At 46.0% G+C, this 14,509-nt stretch overlaps 2 protein-coding genes across 2 annotated transcripts in view; one reads left to right on the forward strand and one right to left on the reverse strand.

Moving 5' to 3' along the window:
- STS (steroid sulfatase) overlaps positions 1-12,926 on the reverse strand; it is a 149,322-nt gene extending 136,396 nt beyond the window's left edge. Inside the window, exon 1 of the mRNA XM_069464093.1 lies at positions 12,863-12,926. Within this exon, the coding sequence (XP_069320194.1) occupies positions 12,863-12,876 (14 nt within the window). The 5' untranslated portion in view covers positions 12,877-12,926. The remainder of the gene's footprint in view (positions 1-12,862) is intronic.
- Positions 12,832-14,509, forward strand: part of PUDP (pseudouridine 5'-phosphatase) — a 72,059-nt gene continuing 70,381 nt past the window's right edge. The window contains exon 1 of the mRNA XM_069464094.1: positions 12,832-12,893. Within this exon, the coding sequence (XP_069320195.1) occupies positions 12,875-12,893 (19 nt within the window). The 5' untranslated portion in view covers positions 12,832-12,874. The remainder of the gene's footprint in view (positions 12,894-14,509) is intronic.

Below are 14,509 nucleotides of genomic sequence, written 5' to 3' on the forward strand. Positions count from 1 at the left end.
CCCAGATGGGGTCACTGCATCCCCCAGTAGATTTGCATAAACGGTTCCTTGTGTCTAAGTGGTTCTTTGCATCCTAGGTGGGTGGGCTGGGAAGGAGGGGCTGGAAGCTGCTTACAATTGGGCACAGAGGCCACAAGAAACAAAAACCGTTGGGACCAGATGTGTTTCACAATTCAGAATTTTTTTGAATTTAGAAAGTAATGGTGAAGAGCTCGTGCAATATATAACACCTTGAACAAAATCTTGGACTGCAACCTGAAGTCACCCCTTTAACAGTTCTGCAGAGAAACAAAACGAATATCCGTGTTCAGTGGGATGAATGAAGACTTTTCACCCTACATTAATTTTGCAAGAGTTGGTTCTGAACTGGTATCACTGCCAAATACGTTATGGAAAATCTTAGTTTTCAATATTTTTCTTTTCTCTTCTGTTTCTGTTTTTAGACAAAGGACTATAGGCCTGTATTTCTGAAGGCAGGACTTGAAAAAAAGTAGTGGAGTCCTGGGGGCTAAGAAGTCAGGTACTGGAAAAGCCACCTATGCCAAGCAGTGCCTTGGCCAAGTCACTTGAACATATATAGTGCCAGAGTTTCCTCATAGGCAAATTAGACAGGTAGGGACCCGGGGCATCCTTGCTCAACGATCCAAGTCAAACCAGCTGTGCCAGGCTCCAGCACAAACACAGAGCTACCTGCCCAGCTGGAAAAAGAGCTGAGAACAGACTCCAAGGGGTGATCTCCACGCCTCACCCGTGATCCCAGGTGGTGCTGATTCTTGACCGTTTCCAACCTGGTGATTCTAAATCGGGGGCAGTTTTGCCACCCAAGAAACCTTTGGCAACATCCGGAGACAAGTTTGGATGTTGTAACTCAGCAGCATGTGTGTGTGTGTGTCTGTGTGTGTGTTTGTGTGCACGTGCGCATGGATATGTTTAGGAGGACGATTTAGGCATCGAGTAGGTAGACGCCGGGGTGCTGCTAAACATCCCATGTCACCACAGGATGGCCCCCACCACAGAGAACGACCCAGCCCCAAATGTCCACAGTGCTGAGGCTGAGAAAGCCTGCTCTGCCTTGCACATTTTAAATGCGGATTCCGGGCCAGCAATTGTGAACGGGAGGATGATCCTACCCACCAGGGAGCATTTGGCAACATGCTAACCATCCCACAGTGCACAGGAGGGCCCTATAGAGAAGAATCAGCCAGCCCCAATAGCAATAGTGCTTCTGTTGAGTCACAGAGAACCTCCCATTCTGTCTGTCTATCTCTAAACCAGCACTCTCCCAATCCTGGGACCACCACGAGGAACCTGGGACCGGGGGCCACCTATGTCCCCTGCCCAGGCTTCCCACCAGACCTCACAGCCGAAGGTGCCACTCCTCATTAGCTCAGCGCCACGCCTCTGCCCTGCACTTCCTCCCCATGATAAGCATTTAATTATTATTGACATTGGCACTTGCAGTATTTATACTGTTTGTTTTCTGTCTTAGACAACACTTGTCTCTGAGATTGCACTTCTGTTTCATCATCGTCAAATCCTCTGTTACCTATGTCCAGGGGCACAAGGGATGTGCTTGTTGACTCAGTTTTACAGGGGTTAATTTCCAAAACAAGGCTGGAATTTTAATGGGAAGATAAGACGGAAACAAAACAATGGCCATGGAGACTGATCTGGAGAGTGTGTCTTCAGATTTTCTTTTTTTTTTTTAACTCACAAACTTTTAAGGCTTGTTTTATTCAATCTTTTAAAGGATGCCTGGCATTTACTGTTTAGGTTTTTAATGTCAATAGGGGTCTTTATGGTCTTTTTTTTTCTTCATGCACTAAAAGCTTTTAGATTTCTCTATCCTAGTATCTATATCCTCAACCATTATATTATAATCTCATTATAAACGATACAGGGCAATTTCTCAGTCAGCAAATACTAATGTCCCTCTAGATAAGATTCACAGGTATATTCTGTCGAGCATTATCATGTGTTTATCGAGACAAAGAGTGCATGCCACAAATGATTATAAAATAGAATCGTTTTTCTATAAAATAGTTTCAACACTTTTAGTGACATCATTTTCAATGCAAACTCTTTTTAACTCCCCTCTAATTCAATCTGCAAGGGTTGGCACAGAAAATAAAATTGATGTATCCATGAAACACATTGATACCCGGATAAGAAGTAAAGTTAGCTAAAACTAGACCTCTCCGTTCATTATCATCACTGATATAATTCACTCACACGATAACATAGAGGGTTTATTTGAAAGGGTTTCGATGAATTTCTTCGCATCTCTCTTTGGAAAAAATCATTCATTTGGTGGGTTCATAATCGGTAGATTATCTGTGGTATGCTCTGCGAGAGTTAAGTTGTTTCTGATGCCCTCATTTTCTGTAATTAATCTGAATTTTCAGAAAATAGTCGCCAATTTCTAAACCACATAGTCATTCCTCAGTTAATAAAGTTCTTTTTATAGAGATGATCTAGATAGTGAAACACACTCTTAAACAATGGAGTAATAAACCCCACATCTTAGAATAAAACCAATGCAGCCTGTTAAGAAACATTTGACTCCATGGCCCGGAGGATAAATTCAGTGATCTACGTGTATGCTCCTCATAAAGTAGGAATATTTGTCATTTTTCCATTTTTTAGGATATATAAGGTGTTCATGACATATTTTAATTCCACATATTTAAAATTTTTTTTTAAAAGAATGAGAAAAAAATGTGAGCAAAAAAGTAAAACTACTATTCCTTCTCAAATACATGTTTTAGAAAAGCAATAAGTAGTAAACTTAGAAGAACATCAATCTTTCATGGACTCCATTGGATGCCAAAGACATCTTATTTATATACATTGTATCTGACTCAAACAGTGGGCCTAATATTTTGACGCGTAAGGTTAATTAATTCAATTTCCCCTTTGACTAAGCTATAGCACAAAGTGCACCTCCTCCTTTGCTCATTTCCTTTTAGGTTTCTTTCCTCTAAACTGTGCATTATTCATTTTTAAACCAAGCCCATGTTTTCAAACTACTGCTTTAATCCAGAAAGAAAGAAAGACTATTTGCCAATTACTTTCTTCTCCCTAAAGACCGCCTTCTTTCAGGGCAAATGAACAAATGAAAATATATTAGATAAATGGTTGTAGGTGGTTTGACAGATATTTTCTTTAATATAACACTACAGATAAAAATGTACAAACACGGAAGAGAGGTTAAAACACTATCTCCCAGAGTCAAGACTTGCTCTTCCACTTATTAACTCTTGCCCTGCCTGCCCATTTGCTATTCCAGAAAGGGAAAGAAACAGAAACCTCTAGACTTCCTTCGAAGCAGTACAATCAAAGCAAATATTCCCTGTAGCCATTTTCTTTCATCATGTATGTCAACATTTTAGCAGCAGAGAAACAAAATAATAACAATGATAATCCAGCTTACCAGTTCTCATAAGGCTTTCAGACAGGGCTTGTAACTGGGAGACCCAGGCACTCTGTACCTGTCCTTCAAGGATCTTAAACAGCTTTTCACATCATCACACTGGACAGCAACCCAGCCAAAGGCTCCCAATGTGTGAACAGTCATTTGACAGCCTGGGCAGTTATACTGGACCATCATTGGCAATAAAGTCATCACTGAGTAATTGGTGAATCTATCATAAAAAAGTTATTTAAATGCATGTGTTTCTCCGCCTGGCCTTCCCCAATGCCCCACATGTTTCAGACATCAATCAGAGGGAAGCTGCACTTCCTTTGCCAAGTCATCACGTTGGAGGAGCTTCATGGGCCAGTTCTGAATACTTAACCGCAATCCTCACTCACCTTTTGGCTCCCCTGACCTAGCAAAAAACCCATTGCCTGTGCGCGTTGGATTTTGCTTTTTGCTGTGCACGGCCAGGAGAGCGAGCATGTGTTCACAAAGGAGGAAGAGGCTAGAAAACGGTGGGGTGGGCCAGACAGAAACATGGTGACTATTGTGTTTCTATCACTAAGGGCACGGGATGCAGGGTTAGGGTGGGAATGGCAAAGGTTATGTTTTAAATGATCTGCCCAGAGCCTGATGCACCTAGCCCCTGCTAGCCTGTTTGTTAAGCGACTTGCACATACAACACAGCATAAAGAGCTCGAGGAATTCATTCTCTGTGTCAACATCCATGGTTAGGCAATGGGCAAGGCCACCCTCCGCCTGTGGGTGCTGAGTGCCGAGGCAGGGAGGTGTCCCAGCAATGCTGACTGCACAGCAGGGAATCTTCTGACCTTGCTACACCTTGGGGGAAACTCCTACCCCAGGAAAAATAACTTCCAGTGTTCCTCTTTTGTTTGTTTCCTCATGTCATTTGCTTTATTTCATTGAGGGAACAAGGCAAAAAACAAAAACAAAAACATAAAAAAGGAAGGAGCCTAAAATCTGAGCTTTTGTTTTTATGATTCTGCTTCCATCAATAAAACATTGCTTATTTTTTAATTATTTTGCATGCCTCTGGCTCTCGGTAGGTGCTGAAATAATATATAATGCAGTAGCATTAGCCTATTTTCCATTCTATTTTCCTTAATAACCAAGGGATCGAGCACACTGAAACCTGAAAAATATTTTAACCTGAGTAAGTATGACTTGGATTTCACCAAAAGGCAACATTTTATCTCCCAGGCTCTCTATATAACTTATTCATTGCAGAAATGTTTTATGCCAGCTAGTGGTCAAAGTTCCAGCACGTCCCACCACGTTTCTGGCCACTAAATGCTTTAAAGCTCCAAATTAGATTTCTACTGCAACACCAGATGTCTGCAGTTTTGATCCCAGGGTAAGCCTGCTCCTTGCCTCCCCAGCCCTCCCCCACGTCGGGCAAGCTTGGGTGGTCTGACAGGAAGGGCACGCAGAGGGAGGCTTCTCACCTCCCCCTGCGTCCTCTGCCTTCATCTCCAGCTGCAGTCATTCCCCTCCCCATACCTGGAGTGCAGAGGGAAAGGGAAGCAAAAGCAACGGAAGGTTCTTTTCTCACTGGTGCCTTCGTGAGCTGGTCTCAGGCAAACCAGAAAGGTATTTTCTTAGGTTCTTAGAAGCTGTCCCAGCTGGCTTCTCCTTTTGCAACTCCCGAGATGAGGGCGGTGTAGTCTTAAATGTCTGCAAACCTTCCTTCTGCTGGTCCTCATCTGGTGGTTTAGGACATCTGGTCACGCATATTTGAGGGAGTCTGGGAGGACAGGCTATACCAACACATTCCCCTGGCCTGCAACCTCAGGAGTCTCTGTAGCTGGGTCAGGCAGGAGGCAGGGGCCAGTACCTCAGGTCACAAGAGTTGCACAATCAGACAGGAACCTGTCTGAGAGGAGTACGGGGAACCTCCCCACTGGCCTCAGGTCAGGAGAGATGCAGGCCACCCACCAGGGAAAGGGCAGGGCTCCCGTGCTACAGAAACTTCTTCACAGATCCCCTCCTCTCTTTCTCTTACACCCTTGCTGTGAAGCCAGACAGCCACAGGGTTCCCGGCTGTCTGCATGGCAGATTTCTCCAGGACACCGTCTCTTTGCAGCTCAGCTGATGATGCTGGCAATTGAGTATCCTGTTGACAGTAAATATCCCCCCAGAATGATTTATCTTAATCTGTGGAAGGAGGGCTTTGGAGTCAGATGGAAATGAATACAATCCTGATTCCTGCACTCACTAGCTGTGTGGCCTCAGAAAAGTGCTTGACCTCTTGGGGCAGAGGCTTTCTCATCTGTAAGGCAGGCAGAAGGACATATTCCAGGTAGGCTTATCGACTGCAGATAATGGCCCAGGGCACGGTGCCTGACAAAGAAACAGATGCTCCTTTTTGGCAATTTTTAGAGTGCAGAAGGATTTCACTTTACAGAGCTATGAAAACCACTGTGCTTTGAGGTCATAACAAGCGAGGACTTTTTCAAATGTCCTGGAGGACTGGAAAAAAAACAAAGCAAAACAAAACCAAAACAGTGCATACTTTGTTATCAGAATCTGTGTAGGTGCTTAATGACATTGTTCAGGGTTGAACTACCTGATGTGTGACATTCCTATAACTGGTTGACCCTCAAGCTACCCCTGGGCACACCTTATCCCTAGAGCTCTACCCAGGAAGAGCCCAGTAGAGAGACTGTTGGTGGAAAATCCTGGAGTCCGTGGAACGAGGGCAGGACACCGTGCCATCATTCAGAGCTTAGCAAGCAAAGAGTCACTCTGGAAGACTGGACATACAGCAAACATGTGAGCAAAGACCGAGGCTTGGTAATTGGGGCCCTGAACCAAGGAACAGGCATTGCAATGCAAATCAGGCAATTGCGATAAGAGCACACAGAGCTGGCAGAAAGGTTCTTCCCTTAGGCATACGTAGGGGAGATGCCAGGAGCCCCAGAAGCCAGTGTACAGCCTTCCTGTGCTATGGTCCACGATGGCAGAGGCTCGCCAGCGGGAGCTCTGTCTATATCCGGGATGCGCTTTGCTGTTCTCCACCAAACCATCTGTCACCCTCATAAAGTCTAGAAATATTAAAACATCTCAAGTGCACTCATATCTCTGGTCCTAGGATGCCCCCTGGGTATTAAAATGAAGGTTACGGAGCAGCAAAGGGCAAAAACACACAGGAAACCCCCTCCCAGAATTCCCCCTACACGTGCTATGAGTAACACGGGAGGCGGCGGATCAAAGTAGGAAGAGGGAAAATTTTGAACAGTTTCCGGGTAGATATTTTTGGTTATTAAGGGTTTTTAATTATCATTTGCTTCTCATTCTTCACTACCAAGGCTAATCACGGCCTCTGCTTGATACATTGCAATTTGGTGTTTGAAGTTACAGCTTTCTTATTAAACCCCAAAGTAAGTCCTAGTAAATTGCCTTCCTTTATATGGCATATATACCTGCTTTACTCCAAAAGGAAGGAGGCAGGGAAATCGATTGCCTTTAGGGTTCCTTCAGAGTAGTTTAAATGGCCCTAGGAAATTGAGTTGAACTATATGCTTTTCAGATGTGATTCTTTATACATTAATACAACAGCAGCTACCAAACATATGCGACTGAAATGCACCCACAAAAGAATAAAATACATTTATTGTACCTGTTAGATCCATCTACTTCACTTAGCCTATTATACAACTCTCAAATCAGTGCAATTATGTGTAAATATATATGCACACAGATATGCATTATATATAAAGACTTTTCATCTTAAGTTTCTTCAAACCACATGTACATACATCTATATATGTGTATATTTATATAAATTAAGTATAATGACCTTTCCTCTTAACTTTCTTCGAACTGCACAATCTTTCTTATAATACATGACGTAAAAATACATGTGCATATATGCAAATTAAATATATTTCAATTATATATAAAGACATTCCCTCTAAAGTTTCTTAAAATTACCCACACCGATATATAACCTCCATATACTATATAACATAGGTGTGTAAACATATATGCACACACGTTCCATGCCCCTGAAGATTCTTAACATCTGAACTATTTGCGGTATTTAACAACAAGATTCTGTGAGTTTTACTATGTGAATTTACTCTGCTATTGCAGCGTGTTTGGCATCACAGTGACTTGGCGAGACACCACATCCTTACGGAATTGCTCCAAGAGAGTAGGTGGTGAGAACTCGAGAATCACAAGGGACCCTACGCCTAACAGTAAGTGGTCTGGCATCTGGAAGGTGTGTTTGAGGGAGATGCTACGATCTTTTTAAACACGGTACATAATGGACCCCATTGGGTAATTTTGTCAAATATCGGGTTTAAAAAAAATGTGAAGACCACCATCGACTGCAGGAACAGGCGTGTTTCGAGCAAACGTGTGGCTGTGGACTGAGGAGGACCGCGCTCTCCAGTTGTGGTCATGCAGAGCTGAGGAGGAGGCTACCAACACCAGCCTTCCGCTCCTCCCTGTTTGCTGGCACCAGGCACACAGGAGGTGAGCACAAGCAAAACAAAGGAGGACATCTGCAATTCGAGAACTGACTGGTTGGACCATGTTGTTGCTATCACACTCCAAATTATTGACATCAGAATTGCAGGGAAAAAAATGTTTCTTCTTGTTTACATTTTGAAGGTTCCTATTTTCTTAAAGTGTTTTGCTGGTGGTTTCTGGAATACTTTTTCCTTTATTTGTACAATCATTTTCATATTTGATTTTCATATTAAGTATCTATTCAGGCTAGGGTTTTGATTACTTACTGATAATATAAGAAATTTTTAAAACATGTAGGAAAACATAATAATAGGTTTTGCTTTTTGGCTCTTTCTAAGGAAGTAAGACCAGCTTTCCGCCCTGTTCCTTTTCTGCTGTCTTACTGCGGCAAGGTACTTAACTTCCCTCAAGCTCCATTTCCCTGTTTCTGTAAGAAAAAGAATTGCATTGCTTACCTTGTAGAGGTGTTGGGAGAATGAAATCAGAGACAGTTTATATTAATAAAAGTAGTGAGTACACCCTCATAGTCTGAGGGCCGGTGGCTGTTACTACAGTTGACGTGAAACAAAGAGCCAATTTTAACCATGAACAACTAATCATTCTTTAATCTTGCACTCTCAGCACATGCCCTTCATAAATACTTCCGAAAACCTACCAGAGCACTGTGTAATTTGTATAAGATGCAAGGCGGGATGGAGGCCTTTCAGGGAGCAAGTGGTTTAATCAGAAGCAGCCGTCATGCAAGGCGCACCCTAGAGACAACGCTCTGTGCGACGAGGTCAAGCTGGGATTCTGTCCAGTGGCAGGGCCAGTGGGCACCCCTCCTTGGGAACCTGGGGCAGGAGACAGCAAAGGGCCCCGGATGCCAACATCCCCAGTCACATCCACTGTGGGCTCGGCCACCCCCAACAGGTCTAGGAGGGAGGGGCTATGCCACTGGCAAATCAGGAGGGAAAGAAGAAAGGAAGACAGGCAGGGAGGGAAGAAGAGAGGAAAGGAGTTGAGGAGGCGGACAGGAAGGAAGGCAGGAAAACAGAGAAGGAAGAAAGGAAGGGAGGGAAGGAAGGAGAGAGGGAAGGAGCAAGCCAGGAAGGGACTGTTTGGGGCCAGGAGCCCCAAACACTAGAACAATGCAATGAGGAGCGGTGGTCCTATTAGTGGGACATGAGAAACTGGAGCCCCTATCTCAGGTGTCCACAGTCACACCCAGTCAGCGAGGATCCTCCGGGCCAGAGCCGAAATTCTAAAGTGTGAAAATTCTAATGCCCCAGATCTTTGGTGCGTTTATCCCTGCTGTATGGACACCGTTTTAGAATAGTGTATATCTATGCTTGCATCCTAACATTACAGATATGATAAAACCTGCGGGGTTTTTTCATCATCAGTGAAGGCTGTAAATCTGATGCCAGAAGTTCCACTTTCTTGTCACTAACTCGAACCCACATTTTATTATTTTTGTAGGTGTTTCTTTAAGCTCTCCATCTTGTTCATTTTGTGAGGGTTGGCTTAAACATTAAATAATATGCACTGTAAATACACTTTCCCCTAGTATGCACATTGCGTTATTCTGAAATCAGATAAAATGATTGAGGGCAATAGTGATTCCTCTCCACACCCCCCACAAGGACATCGGGAGAAGTGACCAGGACACAAGACCATTCGCCAGCGTCCATGCAGATATCATATGATAGTGAAGCTTAACGTATTTCCTACTTCTTTACATTAAAAGAATCATAAGCAGAGGTCCTCATGTACCCCTACCTCACAATGAAGTATCTGGTGTATGGGGGAGGGAAGGGCAGTGGGGGATGGCCTGGGACAGGTCGGGACCAGGATGAAAGGCGGATGCTGAGTCAGACAGTCTGGCAGAGGTTGCCTGGCAGTCTGCCTTTCTAGTGAGCCCCTCAGGGCTGCTGCTACCGCTGGTCCGGGCCCACCTCTGCTGCTCATCACTGCAGAGCAGCAAACCTAACCTTTCTCTTGGAGCCAGATTGTACTCTGATGGTCGACAGGAACAAGAACAACCCCCCTCCCCACCAAAGTACCAGACACATCCTAGAGTATAAAGCCAGAGACGGCAATTCAGCCACCTCCCTCCACCAGGCTCCCTTCCAGAATCCACCAGCTTGGGGGAAACCGGTGGGAGGAGGTGAATGGAGGAGGTGAGAAAATTCAACGCAGGCCCTGCAAGAGGCTCTCTGGGTCCCTGTTACCATCCCGGTTACCTGGGGGAAGAAGGAAGGGAAATTTGCAGTGAGGGGCCGAAGTGGAGGCCCCGTTAGATGGAAGTCAGAGCTTTCTGGTTTCTCAGCATCATCAAGGAATGTGGCCATGGACAGCCCCTGAGAAAGACGGTCCCTAGTCCAACCTGTCACCATCGATCGGGGGGAGTGGGGGAAGGGGAGGACCTGTACCCCACAGAGGTAAAGAGAAGAATGGGGCAGACGATGGTCATTGGAAACAGATACAGCAGACTGGGAACCAACTACAACAAGGAACTCAAGCACATAGTCACAGGAACCAAAACAGAAAACTAAGAAGGTGAAATAAGCTAAGACTCTATAAAGGATGTCATATATATATATATATATAAATGGCATGTTTAAGTTTATATACTGTGTAAGAAAGTATCATCTGTTTATTTATTCCATCAGTTGTTAATGTGCTTTTGACACCATTGTACTATAGTTTACTGGATCCTCTCCAGTGTATTTTAAAATTGTCAGGAAAAGTAAGATACTGCCCCATGGGGAAAACACAATTGTGCAAAAATAAACTGTAATTCACGGAAGGAAATGCATTGTCACTTGGCATAGAAGCTGTCCATCTTTGGCTGCTAGAAGAATTATGAAAAGCTAATGGGTAACTTTGTTACTTGTATACAAGCAACATCACTGGAACAAAATTTCATTCTTTTCCACTCTGGCTTGTGACAAAGCAACATTCACATCCTCAGATTTTTTGTTTTTTAGGCAAAGAGGTATATTCCATCTTATGCATGCCAGAGATGTTTCTGAAGAGTGTGGAAAATAAGACTTAAAAAAAATGATGTGAACCATGTTTTCACATCTGTGGGAGTTGAAGTTCATAAGGTTCCCCAATGCATCTTTTCTGCAATTGCTGTGAGCCTCTGTCATTTCAGCAAATGGCACTGGGGCCTTTTTCCCTGATTAAAATACTTTCTATCTAATGAATAAACAGAAACATGAGGTTGTTACCACAGAAAAAATATGACTCTCTCATTTGTGCATCCATTTGTTTCTGGAGAATGGAAAGAAGCTAGGAGTGAGAATTGAAAAGACACCAGCTGGGAAGCACTGATATCCCACAGCTACTACACCAGCATTTGTGGAATGAATCTGTTACGGGCTGAATTGTGTTCCTACCAAAAAGACATGTTGGGGTCCTCACCCCGTACTACTTCAGGATGTGACCTTATTTGGAAACAAGGTCTTTACAGTAGTCATCATATTAAAATGTGGTCATTAGGGTTGCCCTTAATCCAATATAACTGTTATTCTTACAAAAGGAGGAAATTCAGACACAGAGACACACACAGAGGGAAGATGATATAACAAGACACAGGGAAAGGACAGCCACATGCAAGCCAAGGAGAGAGGCCTGGAATGCATCCCTTCCTCACAGCCCTCAGAAAGGATGAACTCTGCTCACACTCTGATCTAGGACTTCGGGCCTCCAGAACTGTGAGACGATACATTTCTGTGGTTTAGGTCACCTAGTTTGTGGTACTTCTGTTACATCAGCTGCAGCAAACTAACAGGGAAACCACAAAGGGCTGCATCTGAGTCACAATCCCCTTCCTAATTTGCTCATGAATTGCCTCTCTGAAATCCAGTGTCCTCAAAGGGAAATCATGATTGTATTAAGTGGGGGAAAGTCTCTTACAGCACCAGCTCTAAAAATACATAGTTTTATGACTATATACTACGCCCTGGTATGAAGAGCTTCACCTGTCTCGCCTCCTTTAACACCTGCATTTTACCCACGGGGAAAGTGAAACGCGGAGGCTCGCTCGCTGCCTATCATACGTGGTAAGACCCGTGCTGAACCCATGTGTCCGCACTCACCATCTATGCACTTAACCAGAAATACACCCTCACGTTTTAAAGTCACTAAAAGAACACGAGACAGAAACAGGGACAAAGAGGTATTTTTCTAAGAATGGAAAAAAAAAAAAAAAACTGTTCTAGTTGCATTCAAAAATGTTGGAAAAGGAAGAAAAGTCAGAGGAGTCAAAAGACAAATGAGATGGCAAAAATCTCAAGACGTTTTTAAACATTACTATTATTTCAGCATCCTCTAGGCCTGCTTGTCCTAGGGGACAATGCACCAGCTGGGGATGCTCAAAGATGCGGACGGCGCACCCTGCCCGCGCTACTGCGCATGCACCGCGCGGCTCCATCCCAGGTCCGCGTCCTGGTCCAGGACAGCAGGGAGGCGGACGGGCGAAACCGAAAGGCCACCCCGGCCGGGGTCCGGGGGCTGACGCTCCGGGCTCGGACGAACCCACCGGGGAACCCCGTGACCAAAGCCATTAGGCTGCAACCTGGCGGCCCGCAGTGATGACACCCTGAGCATCCTCGAGCCGTCTTCCCCCCTCCACAGCCTCTCGCACGGACGCCCTTTAACGCCAGGCCATGAATTTGCCCGCGGACTAGGTACTCAGTTCTGCGCGGCCCGTGGGCTGAGCGGCTTAGCCCGTTTCAGGTGTGAAGTGAGGGGTGTGGTGGTGGATGCGGGCAAACGTGTCGCGCCCGCCCGCGCCGCAGCCGACTCGAAGTCCGCGGCGAAGGCCCTAAGCGCGCGTGCGCAGGGCCGGCGGCTGCGCGCGCACCTCCGCTTTGTCTCCCCCACCCCCTAGACCGAGAAGGCGGCACCATGGCTGCGCCCCCGCCCGCGCCCCCGCCGCGCCCCGTCACCCACCTCATCTTTGACATGGACGGCCTTCTTCTGGGTGGGTAGTCCGCGGTCGCCTGCCGTGAGGGCTGTTCCGGGCGGGCGTGGGGTCGGCGTCAGGGCGGGGTCCTTCAGAGCCGCTGGGTCGCGGCGGGGCCGTGTCCCGGCGGGGACCTTCCGGCTCCCGCGCGCTCTGTCCCGGCCCGACCCTGAAGCCGGGCGGCGGCCGGCGCCCGCGGGCCCATGTCTGGGCTGACGGGCGCGCGTGGCTGCGGCGTGTACGCGGCCCCGGCGCCCGCTTCCGGTGGGCCGGCCGCGCGTGGGGCCGGAGCACGTGAGGCGCGGTCCCCCGGGGACCACCGAGCGGGAGCACAGCTCCGGTCCTCCGCGCCCTCCTTCCGGTTACCCACCCGTGCGCCCCGGCTTCAGTGTTCCCATCTGCGGAATAGCTTCCCGGATACCTGCCCGCAGGCTCCCCGCTCGCTGCTGTGGGCGCACCTGGATTGTAGCATCCTACATGCTGGTGTTTCTCAACCCGGCGATCTTCCGGGTCCCCCCGCCCAGTGCGTTTGGCACTGTCTGGAGACATTTTGGGTGGCACGGCTGGAATGAGGGGGTGAGGTCGCTGGTATTTAGTGGGGTCCAGGCCAGGGATTCTCTGTGAAGCTTTCTGCAGTGCCCAAGGGCTCCCCGTGCCACAACAAGGAATTTTCCCGTCCCAACTGTCAGTAGTGTGGAGGTGCAGAAGCCCTGCCAAGTTTCCTGGCCTCTCAGAGTGAGGCCACCGGGGGCATCACCTGGGTGCAGAAGCTGGGACCCCCACCCCCCACCCCCACCCCATACCTGCCCCATGAGAACCTGCGTTTTAACAACACAAATGCATGAAAGTTTCAGAAGCACTGCTCTGATAGATCTGAGGCATTAACAACTCCTTGGCAGTGTACTAAATAGTCAGATAGTCAATTCTAGTAGACACGAACTTCACCAGCCAAGAGGAATTCGAGTAGAATTCAAAGAATAAAACATTAAGTTTATAGCTCAACAGAGAACTATGCTGAACTCTACCCAAAATCACGACAGAAGTAACATTATGAAACATACGTTCTAATCTCGTACCCACCAGAAGTCTTCATAGATCTGTAAACGTGTCTGCATACTTGATGTGGACTGCTGGCCTGCTGGTTTACGTCTATTGCTTCATTTCAAAACCTTGCAAGGTAGGAGGAAGTACATTTGCATTTGACTAATAAAAAGGGAAAAACAAACCTTGGAGCTCTGCGAGGTCAAGCTACTTGCCCAAGGTCACACAGCTAATAAGAAGCCAAGCCAAGGAGTAATTGTGGATCGATATAGTTCTAAATATAAGTGATACTGGGCTGATCTTAAATTGTGACTATGACTGCTCCCGTTCATCATGTTGCCGGGTGGTTCAGTAGCAGTGATTTTTTAAAAGGCACATAAAAACTAGTCTCTTTATTGTATGGGCAGAGAGATATAAACTGGTGAATTCCAAAGGAGAAAAAAATAAATCCCCACAGAGGTCACTATTTGGAGCGAACAGTGTATACAGCTACTAAATTTGAAATGATTCAATTTCAGAAAGCTTCTGGGATTCATAAGTATAGTTTGTAGATATGAATTATCCTACTCAGGTGGTAAAGAAGTTAAATTGTC

The sequence above is a fragment of the Eulemur rufifrons genome, chromosome 30 (assembly GCF_041146395.1).
Source record: "Eulemur rufifrons isolate Redbay chromosome 30, OSU_ERuf_1, whole genome shotgun sequence".
Classification (NCBI taxonomy): Eukaryota; Metazoa; Chordata; class Mammalia; order Primates; family Lemuridae; genus Eulemur; species Eulemur rufifrons.